The 18205-nt window shown below is 47.7% G+C and overlaps 2 protein-coding genes across 3 annotated transcripts; one reads left to right on the top strand and one right to left on the bottom strand.

Moving 5' to 3' along the window:
- Window positions 1–62: 62 nt before the first annotated feature.
- Window positions 63–6806, top strand: LRRC42 (leucine rich repeat containing 42). 2 transcript variants are annotated; one of them, XM_037404061.1, is made up of 8 exons: window positions 63–194; window positions 1055–1542; window positions 3668–3799; window positions 4876–4994; window positions 5414–5502; window positions 5586–5699; window positions 5853–5937; window positions 6324–6806. In XM_037404061.1, the coding sequence occupies exons 2-8, from the start codon at window positions 1070–1072 to the stop codon at window positions 6578–6580; spliced, it is 1269 nt and encodes a 422-aa protein (XP_037259958.1). In that variant the 5' UTR covers window positions 63–194; window positions 1055–1069; the 3' UTR covers window positions 6581–6806. The 2 variants fall into 2 exon arrangements, with proteins under 2 accessions (XP_037259958.1, XP_037259959.1); XM_037404062.1 differs by lacking the exon at window positions 3668–3799 and having other exon boundaries at window positions 87–194.
- A 4715-nt stretch (window positions 6807–11521) lies between these two features.
- Window positions 11522–17833, bottom strand: LDLRAD1 (low density lipoprotein receptor class A domain containing 1). Its single transcript, XM_037404352.1, has 6 exons — window positions 15966–17833; window positions 15505–15565; window positions 13775–13906; window positions 13218–13355; window positions 12527–12655; window positions 11522–11710 (listed from the first exon to the last, which is right to left on the bottom strand). Exons 1-6 carry the CDS (start codon window positions 16158–16160, stop codon window positions 11565–11567), a joined length of 801 nt encoding a protein of 266 aa, XP_037260249.1. The 5' UTR covers window positions 16161–17833; the 3' UTR covers window positions 11522–11564.
- Window positions 17834–18205: the final 372 nt, after the last annotated feature.

Genomic DNA, 18205 nt, shown 5'->3' with positions numbered 1-18205 from the left:
CGGCGGGCGGACAGGACCCCGGCGCAGCCCCCGCCCCTCCGCCGCCGCTCCCGGCATGCCCCGCGCCGCCCCGGCCCCGCTCCCCGCCCCCGGCGCGGCTCCGCCCGCCGCCCGCGGGCGCTGCGGGATGGGCGGCGGGAGCGCCGAGCCGCGGCCCGGCTGACGGCGAGTCGGGGCGGCCTCTCACGGGGCAGGTAGGTGGGGGCCGTGGGCTGCGGGCAGCGGGGCCGCTCGGTTACCTGCCCCACGGCGGGCGGGCGGGCTGGGGCGGGGACCCTTCCCCTTGCGCCCCTCGGGGCTGCGCCCGGGCAGGGCCGATCCACTCACAGACCCCCCGCGCAGGGCCCGGTCCCTCCGGGCTGGGCCCGATCCCCTCGGTTCCCTTCCCCCCGCGCAGGGCCCGAGACCCTCAGCACCCCTAGCCCTCCCTCAGGCAGGGCCCGACCTCCTCCCGCCCGGCAGGACCGAGCCCCGGCCCCTCATGGCAGGCGCCGGCAGGACCCCGTCACTCCCCTGCCCCCTGCCATGGCCCTCCGCCAGGACCCCTGCGCATGAGCCAGACCCCCCCGGCACCGGCTAGGCTGGCCTGGGGAAGGGGCGACAGGGAGCTCCCCGCCCTCCCAGGGAGGGCCATTCACCAGCAGGCTCCGTTGCCCTGCTGCAGTCAGCCATTTGCCCTCCTCCATCCCTGGCCTGCAGCAGAGCTGTGGGGGTCGCTTCCCACACAGCCCCAGACCCCCTCCCGCTGCCCGTGCAGGGCCTGGGCCCAGCCCTGGGCCTCTGACGGGCACCAAGCACAGAGAGGCAGGGCCCTGCCAGAGCAGAGGCCCTTCACCTCGCTGCCAGCCCTGGGTTCAGTTCCACTCGTCTGGTGTTTGCGGTTTGATGGCAGACGGCACGCAGCCCTCTTCCACACTGCCTGCCCTTCCGTGTGCTGCAGGGTTACGTGACCCTGCTTGGGGCACTGGGGAGAGCAGCCAGGGTTTGGGGGTCTTTCCTGATGAGTGTTTTCTTCTGTGGCTGTTCTTTACCTGTCTGCCGTTTGTTTTTGCAGAACTGGTCCAGGGGAATGTCTTACTGTCTCCACTCAGAAAGCCACTTGGATACTGGGCCAATATACGTGCGCGAAAATGGGAAGCTGCACATGGTAAATCAGGATGCAGGTGGCATACAGAATGTCACTCCCAAACCGAGACCTTTTAGGCTATTTTCCAGAGGATTTTCGGTGGAGCTTTGTATGAACAGGGAGGATGATAGGGCGAGGAGACAGAGGACTGATCATTTCATCTTCACGTACACTAAGGAGGGGAACCTCCGGTACTCGGCCAAGTCTCTCTTCAGCCTAGTGCTGGGTTACATTTCTGACAACGTTGATCACATTGACTCGTTGATTGGTTTCCCAGAGCAGATTGCTGAAAAGCTCTTTTCAGCTGCAGAAGCAAGACAAAAGTTCACAGAACCGGTAACGGGACTGAGAGCTCTACAGAAGTTTACTGAAGCATATGGCAATTTGGTGCTATGTTCATTATGCTTACGGAATAGGTAAGTGTGTTCAGTAACAAGTATTGTCATCTGCTACAGCTTTTGCTAGCATGCTTAAAGCTTCCCTTAAATTATTCTCTCTCAAAATAATAATTAAAAAAAATAATAATCTCTCAGGCTTGTGACACCACCACCACTTAATGAAATAACCGGAGCCTTATCTGACTGTTCTGCTCACTTCCTTTTGTCCCATTCCTTTCCTACAAGCGTAGGTGTTGGTTTCATTCTAAGTTACAAATCATAATACAGGTAACAGATTACATCAACTAACAGGGGATTTTATGTGAAGGATTAAACCTGCAACTGTTTTTTTAACAATAATAATCGGCACTTCCTTAGCAGTCTCTGTTTAATGCCTTCTCATGTATTTCATGGGATGACTTTGTAATTGCTGTTTATAAGCATTTCAACATACTTAGCTGACAGTACAGATAAAATACACCCTTGCAAATTGGATTTCTTTACTATAAGCTTGCCACCCTGATTAATTTTGGGGGCTTGGAAGATACACACTCGTAGGGAAGTTACATACTTTGAAGTCAGGCAGGTTTTACCTTAGTTTATTGCGGTTCCCATCCCCATATTGAATATGCTTCAACAAGGTTCTGATTAGAGTCTAGCACCAGTTTTTCCATCTTCTCAATGTTGTCCATGCTGTCTTTCACTAAAAGAGACTCCTATCAAGTTTAAAACTGGAATATGTTTTTGCTCCTGCTGAAGTCTTTCCCAGTAATATAACCAGTCTATCTTCCATCTGTACACTTGAAAAAGGGACGGTTTATCCAGTTTAATATCAAAGTACAGGCGTATTCATCTCAAGTGCCAAGGGTGTTCTGAGCACAGTAGGAATGTTTGAGCAGAGGTCAATTATCCTTTCTTTTATCCTTTAAACCTACTCCCTTTTTATCTCTACTACAGATACTTTTTATGGGCTTAAATCAGAAATGAAGTTACTTCTGGCATCTTTTGCCATTACAGAAAGCTGAGTTAAGTGTCGAGTCTTTGAAATCCAGGAAGTAAGGTATTAAGGCATTTTCTGATGAATCTTATTTCTAAAAGAGCCCGCTCTTCTCTTCACAGCTCTGCTAGTGGTATCTCTCAAGAATTGGCTTGTGCTCTGACTATATGTACTGCCTTCCACATAGCTGAATTGCATGGCAAAAGGATTTGGTGGGGTACTTTGATAGGTGTACTTGTAGTGGGAGGATATTAAGGTCCACTTATCTGCATGGCCAAAGAGATGTTCCTTGAGGGATCACGTTAGTAAGTGCCCCTCATTTCAGCAGCAAAGATGCTGACCTGAGGGTTTGTCTTGCCATGGGGAATAAAAGGTAAATTCAGAAGAGATTAGTGAATTTGGGGCTTGTCTTGCCGTGGGGACAGTAAGAGGTAAATGCAGAGGAGGTTGGTGAGGTAGTGACTGCTACGTGCTGATTACTGCATACTCATGCATGCCATTCTTTAGTGGTTTGTTCCAATCTCTAAACCTCCTACTGAATAGTTCCAGCACAGATGTTTGCATGGCTGTGGAGTGAATCAGATCAGGGAACCAACACAGCTAAAAAAATAACCCACTGAGTAACCTGCCTGGGGTGTAGTCACAGCTCTAGCTGGAATCCTGCAGGTGTCCAGTAGGACTTTAATCTCTAGTGAAGTATTTTATTTATGTATATAAAAAGTAAAATTTTGCGATTTGACAAACTATCCTGATAGATTTGAAGTAGATTTTAAACCTGGATGAACATGGGTTTGTCCGCACACTTCTTAGATACTGAGGAAAAACAGTCTGTGAAGTTGGTTTATGGTAAATCAGAATATATATTTTGCATTATTCAGAAATAATACAATAATAATCTGTAAAGAGGTCCCTAATTGAGATGCTTGCAGGTTGAAGTCTTAATTGATTGTCCAGTATTTTGAATCAAAGCAAAACCTTGACATTCGTTCAAGGAAAAGCCTGGGAATTCAGGTATGTTGTGTGCAGACCGCACATGAAAAGGTAGTTAGGACAGCTGGCTAATTTCTGTCAATTTTCACATAGGTTCACATAAGAAACAACTGTATTATAGGTATCATCTTAAGTGCCTGAACACTGATAGTTTGGGTTTTTTTCCCCTCTTTGCAGATACCTGGTTATCTCTGAAAAGCTAGAAGAAATTAAGTCTTTCCGGGAGCTGACATGTTTAGATCTCTCCTGTTGTAAACTGGGAGATGAACATGAACTGCTGGAGCACCTCACCAAAGAGGCTCTGTCTAGGTATTGATTTCTTGACACATTGCTAAAAATGACACCTTCTTTTCCTATTACTAAGGAGTTCAAAGAATCAGACTGTGACTTTAAAGGCAAGTAGCAATGTATATAGGTTTGAAGGTTTTTGTTGTTCATAAAACCAGTTCTTGAGGTAAACAAAATACAGAATTTATTGTACACAAAGCACGTGATCCATCCGGAGCACATACTGAATCATAAAAGGTCCTACAAATGTCCAAGATAATTAACTGTCTCATGTTTTTAAATGAACTTTTTTATAATTTCCATTGGCCAGGTAAAAACTGCATCTTAAGCATTTGGAACAGTTTTACATTTTTATTTTCTTTTTTAAGAAGGAACTTTATCGGCCACATTTTTAACCAAACCAGTGTTCCAGATAAAGATTTCTGCGAGGAGGAGGTTGAATATTTAGTTAAACATTTCAAAATAATAAATTTTGTAATTCTGTTTGACACTAAAGATTGAAAACCAGAAAAATTTGGAAATCCATAGGCAGGTTGACTGCTAATTAGGGGACTGCTAATTTTGGTGCGTTTTGCATCAAGGTTTTGTCTTGAAGCGCTCTGGAGAATATTTTAGTGTTATGTTTTCCCCTTGAGATTTGTTCATCTGTGTTACAATACCTTACTGCTTACTTAAAATCATTACCATATCTCTTACCAAATTTGTCCTTTCCCATTTGCCAAGCAAAAATGCAAAAAAACCCCTCTTTTTAGTTTAGTGTGGATTGAAATTGGCAGCCTTGGTTTAAAGAATTTCAGTGTATAAAGAGCCTTATTGTCTCTGTTAGCAAATGCTTGTGCTCTAGGATTGGTTTGTGACTGGAGCTCTGGGAATAGCTGGTCAAGTAAGTGCTTCTGTTGAGCTAGCAGAGGCAATAGAAAAATATTTTTTAGTCCTACTAACCCAGGCTTCTTGCTTACTGCTTTTTAGTAACGTTAACAAAGTAGGCTGAAGGGTTGGCACTGGAAGACCCTAGCCTTCTGACACAGGTTTAGGACATTTTGCAAAACTGTCTAAAATAGTGACTATAAGCTATGTGCTTGTGTCTCTCCTCCCAGCGTAAAACGGCTTCTCCTGAAAGACAACTCTTTATCAGATGCAGGCCTTCGCAGAATGACGGCACCAGTACGAGTACTGAAAAAGGGACTTGAGAATCTTTTGGTATTAGACTTGTCCTGTAAGTTCTTCATGGTTTAACATTAGAACCAACCTGTATCCTTTCTGGTAAAGAATTTAGCCTCCTTAATACTGAAGGAATGCAATTAAACTGATGATTCCTATGAGCCAAGTACTCAACCCCAAATGTCACCAACAACTTTCCAGAAGGCACAGGTCATACCTGTAGTCTCAGTCACTTGCTACTAACATAAATATTTTTAATAGTTTGTGAGCTGTTATTGTAAATATTTGTATTCTGATCATTAGAGGGGGAAAAAAATCAGTTTTGACTCACTTTCAAAACACGAAGCATACTACAAAAAAAAAAAGGCCAAACCCCCTTGTTCCAATATCAGCTTTTGGAACGAATACATTCTTGGTATTCTGATCATCTTTCTCTGCATCTTGCAAGTTAGTTAATTATACTTGGTCTTACAGGTAACCCTAAAATCACAGATGTGGGAATTGGATACCTTCTTTCCTTCAAGAAATTGAATTGTTTGGACATTTCTGGGACAAGTCTCAAGGTAAAAAAGCATCTGCCTAAACATACTGGACAAGTGTAATCAAACGTTCTTCCCCTCTGACTGCTTTTTTCCCTTTTCACTAGGACGTTAATGCCGTCATCAAGCGGATCCAAATACAGATTGGCCTCGTTCACTCAAAAGTGCCCCTGAAAGAATTTGATCATAGTAACTGCAAAACAGAGGGCTGGGCAGAACAGGTATGGGGTTTTAAGTCTGTTCTGCTCTCTAGAAATTGTCCTTATGGAGTACTAAAGCACTGAATAGGAAAGAATAAGGGCTAAGAGTTGTTTCAGGTGATATTTCTGTAAATATTACAAGAAACGTTCTAATCCCTTCAAATGTTATTTCAGACAGTTTTGCAGTGGGAGCAGGCAGTTATGGAGGCCATCAAGCCACAAGACAACTTGAGATCCAGGACAGCAGCTCTGCACTTCTGTACGTAACTGCATAGAGACCACGTAGTTTATTTGTTTTCTTTTCTACAAGGAATATTTTCATACTTTTGGGTTTGTTTTTTTTTAGTACAAATAGCATCTCAGGTGTGTAATTTCAACCATTTGTGTAACTGCATTACAATGTGTTTGAATCTTTTCATTTGTTAGACTGCTGGATAACTTTTGAAGTATAGCATGGCAGCATGCTTAGGGCAACATAAAATGACTGGGTTTTCTCCTTAACATAAACGTTATTTTTCCCTCTGTACATTTTGGCAAAGCAGTCAGTATGCCAGGCTTGGTCAAAACACTTGCAACACAAATATGCATTTTACAGCGTAATTCTGGTTTTCCCAAAATCTAAACTTGATTTTTCTTTCCCTGTAGATGGCAAGACACACAGAATAGAGGAAGTAGTCAAATGCAAGCTGGCAGAGGCAGAAACAAAAGCATCTGGAAATTTGCAGTTTTATAAGGAAAAAGTTCAAAATTGCCATTTACCTTTGAAAAAGGAGGTTGCAGGCAGCCATGAATTAAAGAAAAATAAAAAAAGAGTTTTGGCTGAACAAGAGAGAGAAAGGACTTCCAAACAGAAGCATCTGTGCCTCACTGTGGAGGACTGGGATTTGTTAAATACCTACTGAGTCACAAAGAAGTGGGTCTTTTGTTTGTTGTTTTCTTGCTGATGACAGGATTTAGACATACTGAGAGGGAGTAACAAAGGAGACCAGTATTGTTAAATCTGGTTGCTGTGATATGCTTGTGGGTTAACATATGCTTGGGGAGGGACAGGGTCGAGAAGGCTGACTGTACTACTGTATATTTTCAATACACAATTTTTTCAAATAAAGTTTTTGTTGTCATCCTTAACTAATTCTTCTGACGCAGGTATTATTCACAGAAATAGCTGGTCCTATCCCTCCTCCTCTCTTGCCTCCTGAGGGGCAGGAGGCTAATCCCTGCAGCTCATCTGAAATGAAGCAGCATTGTGCTTGTCAGGTGCCCTGGGACATCAATAGTGCTGGTAGAACATAAACCTCAGCCTGTAAGCACCAGGCTGTGCTGACAGAGCTCTGACAAAGAGGAAGCAAAGAGGGTAAGCACAGGCCCCAGGGGAGGAAGGCAGAGAGACAGTAACCCCTCGGTAACAGTTACTGCAGAAACCCAAGTTAGAACTCCTCTATCTCTCTCATTTTAGCCCAGGAAATGAAAGCTGAAACCAGGTTACTGTAGAGATCAGACTCTCCAGTTGTAATATATTCTCCTTTATAAGCAAATTCAGTGCATTTGGGAGCATTCTGTGGTTTAAAACCCACCCTCAGTTTGTGTGCATGCCTGCAACATATTAAGTACTATCCCGTTTAAAACCATCCAGAGAAGTTTATAATTCAAATATGAATTGCACATACTTGCTGTAAAAAACCTAGATACTCATTCTGTATTTGTCTGAAGCCAGGAGTACAGCTGTAATGCTGCAGGTGTGTTCGTCACTGAATTCCTGCCCTGAGAGTTTCCATCAAAATTGGCTGAGGTGCACAGTGCCTGTGGGCTGGGCACTGCAACTATCACTGTGCCCGTACGCCTATAAGACCAAGAATTTACTACAGGTTTCCTCTACTAGTGCTTGTTTAGAGGATATCTCCCTTTTACACTGTCGTTTGCCGTAATTCAGCAACAAGAAAAGCAACACGTCCTCGGAAATCATAAAGAGGCCCAAGAAAACGAACTTCACCTCAAAAATGCATAAAAAGCGGAACCCCTTTCTCTCTTTGTTCACTTATTGCTGAGTTTTCCTCGGAAAAGGACTACACACAAACAGAACAAGCATACTTGCATTCAAGCCCTACGGTTTTTTCCCCAGAAACTCAAGGCTATTAATAGCTTCCACTGACGAAGCTTCAGCGCTCTGCTGAGACAAATAACGGCACAAATAGTGACTTAGCAAAACAGCGTCTCAACAGGGAGGGAGGTGACTGTAGTGCTCACGTATAAACCCCCCCCCCTCCTGCAGCTGGCTTCTGGTTCAGCAGCCACCACGGATTTCTTTTGCCAGCTCTGCCACCGCTGTGGAGATCTGCTCGTCTGACCGCGGAGAGATGCGTGTCTCGGAGAATCGCATACTCCGTTTCACATCAGCAAAGCAGCTGGGAGCTGACGCCTTGAGCCGGAAAATAGGCACATTGTGATTTGACATGAACGGTCTGCCCAGGTCACAGGCTTGTCAGTAAAATAGCACAGTACATCTTTCCTTTTTGGAAGAGGTGTTTTAGAGCACTGTTTCTTATGTTCTTCGTTCCTGGTACAATTACTCCTTTTCTGAGGTTTCTTGCTAACCAGCAGTCTTCCTCTTTTAAACACACCACTGTGTAAATTTTGTCCTAGGAAGACTTGGACACACTTACCGCTATGTCCTCAACCCACTAATCTCTCTTTATTGCTCTCTGTGAGGCGCACAGCCTCTGATGACCAGGAACAAGGCAGTAAAAAAAAATTACAGGAGGCGGCTCGTTCTGAAATCGATAGGCTCAGCCAGGTGCCTGCTTAAACTGCCTGCTGCGTCCCTGGCTGTTTCCAGGCTGGCTTCTGAGTCTTGCTGCCCACGGACCGCTGTGTTTCGTGTCTTCTCTTGGCTAGTTCTCTTCACAGGTGTAAATCCAGGGCAGGATGAGTCCCCTGTTCCTCTCTCCTAACCTGAGGCCGTTAATTGCAGCTTTGGCCTCCCAGGAGCACTCACCGTGAAGTGATACAGGGACACCAGCCAGACAGCAACCCTGGGGCTCTACCCTGCAGGCACCAGGTGGGTCAGCTTCCCTGACACCAGTAAACCTTTACGGGCTAGCTTAGGTGCAGAGATCACATTCCTGACCCCATTTCTTTGTGGTTCAGCTCAATTACAAAGCTGAGAGATGGCAGAGAGGAAGACTGCATTTGGTTTCCTCTTTGCAGCCAGGGATACCTTTCACGTCCCCTAAGCCTGTCTGTTCCCTCAGCCTCCTGCTGAAGGAGAAAGAAGGTGGCACAGTAATCTTTCCTGCCTTAAGCCAGGCATTTACCTTCTTTATCATGTCTCACAGTAAAGTTAAGAATTCCCAGATCTCAACACTGTCCCCATCTAGCCAAGGCAAGCCACCATTTGAACTCTGCTGCAGTGGAGAAGCATCCCTCCACACAGCAAGCACAAACATCCAACTCCCCACGCTCACACGTTGCGTGCCCCGACTCTTTCCTCTTCACCCTTGGGAGCATCTTAAAACTTGGCAGAGGTAAGCTGTGGCAATGATCAACAAATATTGGACTGGGAGAATACAGCAGCTGCCACATGGGTCAGTCTAATCAGCATCCTCTTCCCAACCACAGCAAACATCAGAGGCTCCAGAAAGTCATGGCTGTCCCAGTATCCTTGATATAGAGCAAAGTGGGTTTTTACCAACCACATCAGCCGGACCCTATGCTGAGCGTCTCCATATTTTTTTAACAGCTGATTAGTTCAGTCGTTACCAGCTACAGTTATTCTGTTATCCACACACAGTTCCCATCACAAGGGATAAGATTCTTCTTCCTCTCCTCTCCCACCTTCCTTTGACCACTGCCCCGCAGAAGCACGCAGCAGTTGTAGCCCACCTGCCTGCTCCCAATGCAGTGAGTTTTCCGTGCATCTTCCCACTTCAAAGCCAAAGAACAGGCAAGGAGCCCATGGCTGAACCCCACCAGAATCAGAAGAAAGCTCTTCTTCCCCAGGAAGGAGAGGCTGACCCAGTACCGCTGCCTCTGAGTCCCTCCTCCTTCAGCTCCTCTTAAGAAATGCTGCAAGACTTCCTCACTGGTCATCCCAGAACATACTTTGGGGTAACATGAGGAACAACAGCAACTACAATTAGCCAGGCTTTGTTTGCCAACGCAGCCTTGTTGAGGCGTTAGATGTCTGTGATTCTCCTGCAAAAGCGTGCATCTCTGTTTCAGGCTTTGACTGAAGCTAGAAGCTTGCAAATGAGAAACGTTTACCTAGAAAACTCCTAACACCTCTCTTTGGAGCTGCAGCGCTGAATGCACCACGCTAACATTTTACAGGCACAGAGAAAGCAAGCTATCCATCCTAGCCAGGCATGGAGAAGGACAGGTTATTAAATGCAGCTTTAGAAGTTTCCCGTAGTACCTGTTCCGTTACACAGAGTTTTGCCATCTCATTCCAAGTGAAGTATGAGTCAGTGTACTGTAAAGCTGTTTTAAAAAGATTTCTCAGATCTACAGCTGTATCCCAGCCACAAGTTAGAAAAAACATTCTTTGCTGATACAAGTCATGGTGACATGCAGAGTTGCAGATCACAGGGCAGAGACAAAATGAGTGAATGGGGTTTTATTTTTAAAGATTTGTGACCTGGGATGGTGGTGGGAAAAAGACCACCTGACATTTATTCTGGGACTAGAACCATAAGCGCACTCACTGTAAATGCAGGTTTTTCTTAGAGACGGTGCTTTAGACACAGGTGAGATTTTTCAAGGAGTGGAGACAGAGCGCATCTTCCTTAAATTTCAGGGGCATGTCCATATCTACATCCTGAGGACGGCTTTGAAGGTTTGGCTGTCTGATCCTGCTTTGCTGGCAGAGGAAACGAGCCATGAACAGATCCCCTGTCATCCCACGCTGCCCCAGGAGCAGCACTCTGTTTTCTGCTGCTCTCTGCTCTGAGGCTGCGACTTTTTTTCCCCTCCTTTCTTTGCCAACTTCAGTGAAAACACATCCCAGCCCCACGGCTGTTCTCAGCCTGCTAAGCTGCTGCTCCAAAACTGCACATCCCCAAGAGAAGTACATTTTATACACATGCTGGTTCCCTGCCCTGAATTGCAAGGACAGCTACACAGTCACAGGAACACGGTGATTTATCTCCACAAATGCTGAAACCTCTCCAGTTTTTCCTTGCCATTACGCTCTCTGTGTTGGCCTCCATGGTTTGAGAGCACAGAGGTGGCCTGTGCAGCAGCTCCCCAAGGTGCCATCCTCAGCACAGCATTCCCAAGGAAGCATCCTGGCAGCATCAATGCAACGGCCTTCAAAGCCGCTGCTGAAGCCATCTGTGGACGTGCTTTGAACACAAACACTCCACCTGCCCGTGAGGCTCAGGAGTGTGAGGAGGTGTGTCGGAGGGAAATGCTAACCCAAGGACTAGGAAGGCTCACCTCACTCAGCTCCTGCTCTTCAGGGCAGGACTCAATGTACCTTCACCTGGCTGCCGGCAAGGCACCAGTATGTCCATACAGGAGATAGCCCTCACCGCAGCTGGCCAGGCACAGTACCTGTGTGGGCAGCAGCCGGTGAACGGGCTCCAGCAGCCATTGCACAGCCCGTCACACCAGTGCTGCGAGGCAGCGCTCTGCCCGCCTGAAAGCGCCTCAGCCTCACGAGACAGGAGAGAGAACCCCCGAAGGTGTCCCACTGCCAGGGTCTGACCTGCCGCGTGGGCTGCCCCGTGGGTTTCGTCCCCATCTCTGTGCCGGCCAGTGCGCTGCTGCTGAGGATGTACTTGGGTTGGAGCTCCCCAAGGAGGCTGGCAGAGCGGGAAGATGCCAAGGCTTAAAGGTGACGATGCAGCAAGCACCTTGTTGCCACCAGCGCTGCTGGGTGCCAAGACTTCACGGCCTGCAGATATACTCGTCGGACCAGCTGAGGCAGTGCTGGATGCTGTCCCGGCACAGCCTCCTGGGGATGCAGGAGCAGTACTCGTAGAGCACAGGGCTGCAGTTCCACCACTCTGACCCACACGGGGGGCAGGCGGCCACTGGGAGGGATGGAAAACAGAGAACAGAAATGCTTCTGCTCCACTGACCTCTTACATCCTTTCTTATGTGGGTAGCGACCCTTCCACCCCCCGGCACCTACGGGAAAGCCACTGGTGATGGTCCTGCGTCTGTGAACCCACTGAGGAGGACGCTCGCTTGGTGCTACTTGTGGGAGACAACCACAGAATGTGACGTTGTGATGACCTTCATAGCAGATGTGCCATCTCAGGAGGAACAGCTAGCCATAAGTTATTTGTTTGGGGGATGGGTTTTTTTTTCTTTTAAACAAGCTACTCTAGAGAAAGCTGCTGATACAGGCAGGTCTTGCCCCAGGTTCAAAACCAGGGGGGTGACAGGAACGAACCTGCTGCTCATTTTGCAAGAGATTTAACAAGATGGCTTTGAAGCTGCTGAGGCATGCTTAGTCCCCCCAGCCCTGAGATGTACTCGCCTCCTGGCCAACAACCAAAGGCCAGCCTGAATGATCGTTGCTGCCTACAGCTACGCATCATGATGAAACCGCTCCACACTCAGCCAGCCACAGAGGAAAAGCGACTTTTGGGGCTGGAAGCAAAGCACAGAGCCTTTCCCCTCACAGTTGCCACCAGTCTTTGACACAGAGCCCTTGGCAGCTGACGGGATGGACCTTGCATGGTTCATACTCATGTCCTATCCCAGCTATTTTGTGTTTTAGTGACGGATGCCAGCCTCCAGGCATTGCCAGGAGCATTGATGAGCACCATACCTGTACAACCTAGCTCAGTCCATCAGCAGAAAAGATCTTTTGCCCAGCAGTAGCCAGAAGAGAGACTTACAGCTCCCTAGCTCGTCAGAGCAGTCTCCACAGTCGTTCATCCCGTTACACCTCTGATCGGCATAGACCCAGTACGCAGGGTTACTGCAGCGGAAAACCAGGAATCCTGGAAGGCTGTGGGGCAAGTCACCTGCAAGGGTGGACACACGGCACATGAGCTCCATGCACCAAGCACAGATGCACTGGCTGAAACGGGGGTGGCAGCTACCAAAGGCTGCTGTCATGGAGGGGTCGGTCGGTCCTTCCCCATGTGGTGTCAGGGTGTGAAGGATGCAATGGATGGGGAAGCTGCGGTTGGGGAGGGAAAGGGATGCTCGTGGCTGAGCCAGCAGCAGCAGTTTGGGTGCCCCAGGAGGCCTCTGCTTTAATGAGTTTTTTCCCCAGGGTAACGGGACAATAAATTAAATACATAAGGATACAGGTTGACTAACGGAGGAAAACTGCATCGTGGTTTTAAAAAACCCCCAACACATCCAAATAACAAACTGTAGGAAGGTCAGAGGAGCTTGGAGTCTTTGATTCCTGGTTCTGGGCAGTGCCATCTCTAAGTATGTACCCTACAAAGGATCTGCTGGGCTCATCTCCTCATGTACACAGCCAGAAGCACAGAGCGGGATTAGAGGGACACGGGCTGCTCTATCTCACAGCAGGAAGATGAACCCAGGGAGGACGGTCACAACAAAATCACTCACTGCACAGTTTCTCCTGCTCATCCTCTCCATTCCTGCAGTTGCTGACTCTATCACAGACCTGGCTGGCCAGGATGCAGGTCACCTTGTCATCACACAAGAAGCCTGTCTGGTTATTGGAGGCTGCACAGAAGCGGTTCACTGAAGGCAAAGCAAGAAACACTTCATTTTCCAACATTTTCATGGTAAGAAGAACAGATCAAAGGAAAGAAAGGAGGATTTCTGAAATTCATTTGTTGTTCTGGAAATAACCAAGGGCCAGGATTAACCTCTGGTAGGTTCATGGCACAGTCTGAAAACTATACCAGTACTCTGAAGCACGATGGTGCTACCCAGAGCAACCACAGACCTACGGAGCAGGACACCGGAGCCAAGGAACAGCCAGTGGTGACTCTGGCTGTGCAAGGCTGGCATAGCCCCACACTGCCCTGCTGGTCCCGCTCCTTCCTCCCGGCCTCCGCCAGGAACAACCACCCCACGCACGGTGATCGACACCAAGGCTCTTCTCATTTGTTTTCTGCCTCCCTTACCGAAACAGTAACGACTCTTGAGATAACAACCTGGTGCCTGCGGCAGGAGTCCCAGTGCCAGTGCCAAGCCCACAGCACCGGCGAGGGCAAGCAGTACCACAGCAGGGATGCAGACGTGCCTCTGTGTGCAGCCCCAGCAGGCACGGCGTGGCTGGCGGCGCGCTGATGGGAGGCAAGAGCGAGAGGTGAGGGGCTGGGGAAGGGTCTGGCAGGGCTGAGTGGTGTCGGGGTGTTTCGGAGGGGAACGGCACAGAGCCACCGGGGTGATGTTTTGGGGGCTCTGCATATGGGACTGGCAGGGGGCTGCTGCTGGGGTGTAGGTCTTGGTAGTTGAGATTTAATATCTAACTACAAGATTAAACACTGCCTCATAGGGAATTTCACTGCTTGCAATGTGGAAGAGCCTGTACCGCTGTTATGGAGCGCTGGGACCAAAAAGCACAGGCAGCACATCTCCATCTGAGCTCACCCAGAGCAACCGGATGCAGAAGGATGGGGGAGGCCAAGCCCCTGCCTGACCGGTGGGACAGCCATGCCCTTTTCACAGCAAAAGCAGCCAAAACACAGGGCAGGTCGGTGTAAGGCTGGGACAGGTGCCCTCCCAGAGTTCACGGCAAAACTCCTCAAGGGGTAAAATTTCATTTTACAGCGCTTTGGTCTTTCTGCCCCAACCAGGACTTCAACGCTCCCACAGAACAATGCTGAATTATTAGCTCAAAACTGTGAGAACAGGCTGAAGAGCAGCCCGTTCCCTCCCCAAAGACATCTCCAGGGTACAAAGGGCAGCGACCTTCCAGAGACTCCAACTTTCTGAAAGTCACGTACATCAGAGACCAAATCTGGAAGCTAAAGGCCAAACCCACAGTCATTGCAACACAGCAGCAGCGCACGCAGGAGTGACGCTGATCCACCGCCCTCATCTCAGCAATCTGCAGCACCACTGCTTTGCCTCTAAACCAACACTGTGTTTTCTTGCATTCCTTCCTATTTCCAGACTGACAGGAAAAAAAATAAAATTAGTGTGGTCATCTGAGAAACACATTAACTGGTCACTGAAGACAACTGCGTGTGTAATTGGATTTTGGTGTTTCTGAACTTAAAGAGCTTTGATTGAAAAGTCAGGATTTGCCTTAGCTGTGCTTCGTATTTACTCAGTTGTTGTGTTACACAAAGGCAAGTGAAGGCATGGCCGTTGCTCGATAACAAAGAGATCCCGGCTGCAGGCAGCAGCCACCCTCTCCGTCACGCCTGAGGAAGGATCAAACACACAACATTTCAGCTTAACAGCAGAGCGGGGAGTCACAGCACGCCTGTGTCTGCAAGACATCACCTTTCACCAGAAAGCACCACAGTTGCAAACAGACAGCGTATAAAGTAATGGCAGCGATGAACTGTTGTTGCAACCCCATCTACAGGTTTGCTATTGATTCTGTTAGACCTCACCTTCTCCTCCAATGGACAACATTTGCTCAAGTGAGTTTGGCTATTAAAACATATAGAAAGCCTATAGCAAACTCATTATGAGCCTGTGACAGACAAGGATTACCTATCGTGCTACTATACCATACGACTGCCAACTCCAGGCCAACAAAGACCAGCTTAAGTTCATTAATTTTATAGTCTGCGTGGTTTACTACACAGAAAGGGAAAAAAAAATTGAATCAGTCTCAACAGACCACAAATACTGGTTGTATTTTACATGACACAGTTTCAATTGATTTATACTTTAATAATAAAAATCTTAAGCTCTGCAATTTAACCATTACCTCTTTCTTCAGAGAAGGACTTTGTTGAATCAAAAGTAGCTACATCACCGTTTCGCTAGAAGGAAAAGGATGAAAGACTGTTTACCCAAGCAGCGCACAGGAACCACGCAAGGTATGTGCCTTTCTAGTTCTCATACCCTCTTACCCAGGAACACAGAATGTATTCCTTTACTTTTACACTCAAGCAAAAGCTGCCTCTGTGGAAACGTGGCCCAGATATAACTCACAAAGCCATCAATCAGATCACCTTTTAAATTTTAGTTACCTATTTGTAAAACATGAATGTAAGTCTAGCACTCGATATCAATACTTCCCTTTTGTATTCAATTAGGTTAAGTAGAAATTACTCGAAATCTCCAGTGGGAAAAAAGGTCAGACAAACACCACTCCCAAGAACACATGTACTTTAGGTGACAGCTACATGTGAGATTCTTCCCTGAAGAGAAGGGCCATACCTGGGGGTGAGTTTTGTTCATGCCTCCTGGAGCTAAAGCCCTCGCAGCAGCTCGAAGGACTGCAGGGAGCTTTCTGCACCTTAACACGAGTGATGTTACCAGGATACAAACCCCAACAGAGGTAGGAAAGCAAGGAGCGTGCTGCTGCCCGGGCACGCAGGTGGGAGAGGATGGGGAGGGCAGTGCCAAGCCCATGATCCAGCTCCAGTTGGAAGCAGGTTCCTGGTTTGCTTCTCATTCCTCCTGGCTCTATCCTGGTTTCACAACAGGGCAGATTTTGGATGCTCAGAACCCCATTGCTACGCCTGATGCCAGTTGGGAAGATGAATGCTTACTTCTAGCTGATGCTGACTGCATTTACCCCGTGCTGGTCAGGGAGAACCCCCCCTTTGTGATAAAGGAGAAGAGAGTCTGATCATCTCCGTGTGAGCCTCCTTTCTCCCCACCTCCTCCCCAAGGCAGAGCCGACGTGCCGACCTTGTAGCAGCATCAGCCCAGACTCCTGCAAGACGATCAGACCTCAGCAGAGCTGTGCAGGATACAACCACCTGGAATAGCTTCCCTGCTTGGGCAAGGAGCACAGCCATTAGCAAATCCTCCAGGGTCCTCTCTTTTACTTGCAGACTTGAATTTCCAGGCCTGCAGTAAGTCTTAGCAGCTCAGCCTGTAGCAAACATGAACTTACAAATAGATTGCAGCCTTCTAAATGGGCTGCAGGTCTCAGCACCGCACATGCGGAGCGGAGTTTTGCAGCTTCAAGGATAAAACATGACGAGCAGGCAGCTTTGCCACAGGGGTAGGGGGGAGGAAAAAGCACCGACATGAAGCATTCCAGGAGTTCATGTTGTTCTTGGTTGCAGGAGGGTTCAGAAGCACTTGAGTCCTGTGGATTGTTGCCACCTCACAGACCAGGATTCCTCCCCAAGCACCAGCAAAACTTGCTTACTGGGGCTGCGGGGGAGAAGCTGGCAGCTACATTGCCTACAAGCTGGCCCTGAGACAGTTTCCTCAAATTGATTCAAAGCGCCAAATAACACCCGACATGGAAGAACATTTACAGCAGCTTCCTTCTCCATCCCCACACACCCCTCGCTCTCCATTACGTTAACACCGAGCCAATATACGCTGCCGGCAAGGGCATCCACCAGCCCTGCACTCCTCTGCTCACAGACCAGCCAGGATTAAACACAGCCTTTCAGGAGTGCCTCCTTCCGCACGACCACAGCAATTTGTCCAAAGCAGAAGCTTCCCACAGGAATACCTCACTGTTCAACTTGGTGCTAAGTAGTTCTCTTCCAAGGAGGATTTGGGGTGCAAACACCAAATGCCAAGTAGCGAACAGCCTGCAGGGTCTGGGCACCTGCCACACAATGGAAGAATGACAGATTAAGGGTTAAAACCCCGTGTATCTCAAATTGCAGATGTTTCACTTTAAAGAGCAATTTTTCATTTCTAACCAGACCTGATACAGGACTATTTTGAGCCTTCAGAAAGCTTATCAGGTGACCATGGAGCCTGCCAAGAGCCCCACATAAGAGCCAGGTCAAGCAGGCTAGCTATGCACACCCCACAAAACTACCTATGATGGAAATGTTTAAAATGTGGAGTAAACCCACTCTTAAGAGGCAAATGTCTGCAAGACCTGAAACCTACCACCACCTATTTCCTACGCCAAGATCATAAAGCTCAGCTGTAGCCAGCCCAGCAGTTGGATTTCAGACCCATTACCCCACAACAAGGACTGCTCATAGTTCAGAACACTGAGTTCATAGGAACAAGGTAAAAAAACCCACCCGAACACAACAAACCCCGAAATCTTTGCTAAAGATAGAGAAGCTGAAGAGCAAACACAGATCAAGATAACCAGTATGATAGGAGGCCACTGTTAATTCCAGCAGCTGGAAAAAAAGCCCATGAAAGCAATGAACCGCAGACACTTGAGAAGATTGCCTTATTTGTGTCAAGATGATTCCATTTAGAATCTGATACAAGTTCAGTTGAACACATGCCTGAGGAGTATATAAAATGCTTTCCTCCTGCAATTTCAATAATTTAAGCTCCTTCATTTCAGTGGTCTCAAGCAGAGATCAAACCCAAATTGCTGCCTCTGAAACCGAAGATGTCAGTAAGTCAAATGTTTAACAAAAAAACGAGTAGGACAAGAAAAGTCAAATGCCAAGATAGCTTAAACGGTCCATTTAGATTAGAAATCTTGAAAAATAGTTCAATCACTGCAGCCT

The sequence above is a fragment of the Falco rusticolus genome, chromosome 11 (genome assembly GCF_015220075.1).
Source record: "Falco rusticolus isolate bFalRus1 chromosome 11, bFalRus1.pri, whole genome shotgun sequence".
Lineage (NCBI taxonomy): Eukaryota > Metazoa > Chordata > Aves > Falconiformes > Falconidae > Falco > Falco rusticolus.
Note: the sequence above shows the minus strand (reverse complement) of the source record. Positions and strands in the feature narration are given on the sequence as shown.

Coding starts and splice junctions, on each gene's coding strand:
- LRRC42 (XM_037404061.1), top strand. CDS start 1,070: ATGTCTTACTGTCTCCACTCAGAAAGCCACTTGGATACTGGGCCAATA. Junction 4,995..5,413: donor TTTGGTATTAGACTTGTCCT/GTAAGTTCTTCA, acceptor TTGGTCTTACAG/GTAACCCTAAAATCACAGAT. Junction 5,503..5,585: donor TTTCTGGGACAAGTCTCAAG/GTAAAAAAGCAT, acceptor CCTTTTCACTAG/GACGTTAATGCCGTCATCAA.
- LDLRAD1 (XM_037404352.1), bottom strand. CDS start 16,160: ATGGGCTTGGCACTGCCCTCCCCATCCTCTCCCACCTGCGTGCCCGGG. Junction 13,907..15,504: donor CTCTGAAGAAAGAGGTAATG/GTTAAATTGCAG, acceptor GCCTCCCATCAG/CGCGCCGCCAGCCACGCCGT. Junction 11,711..12,526: donor CTCTGACGAGCTAGGGAGCT/GTAAGTCTCTCT, acceptor CATCCCTCCCAG/TGGCCGCCTGCCCCCCGTGT.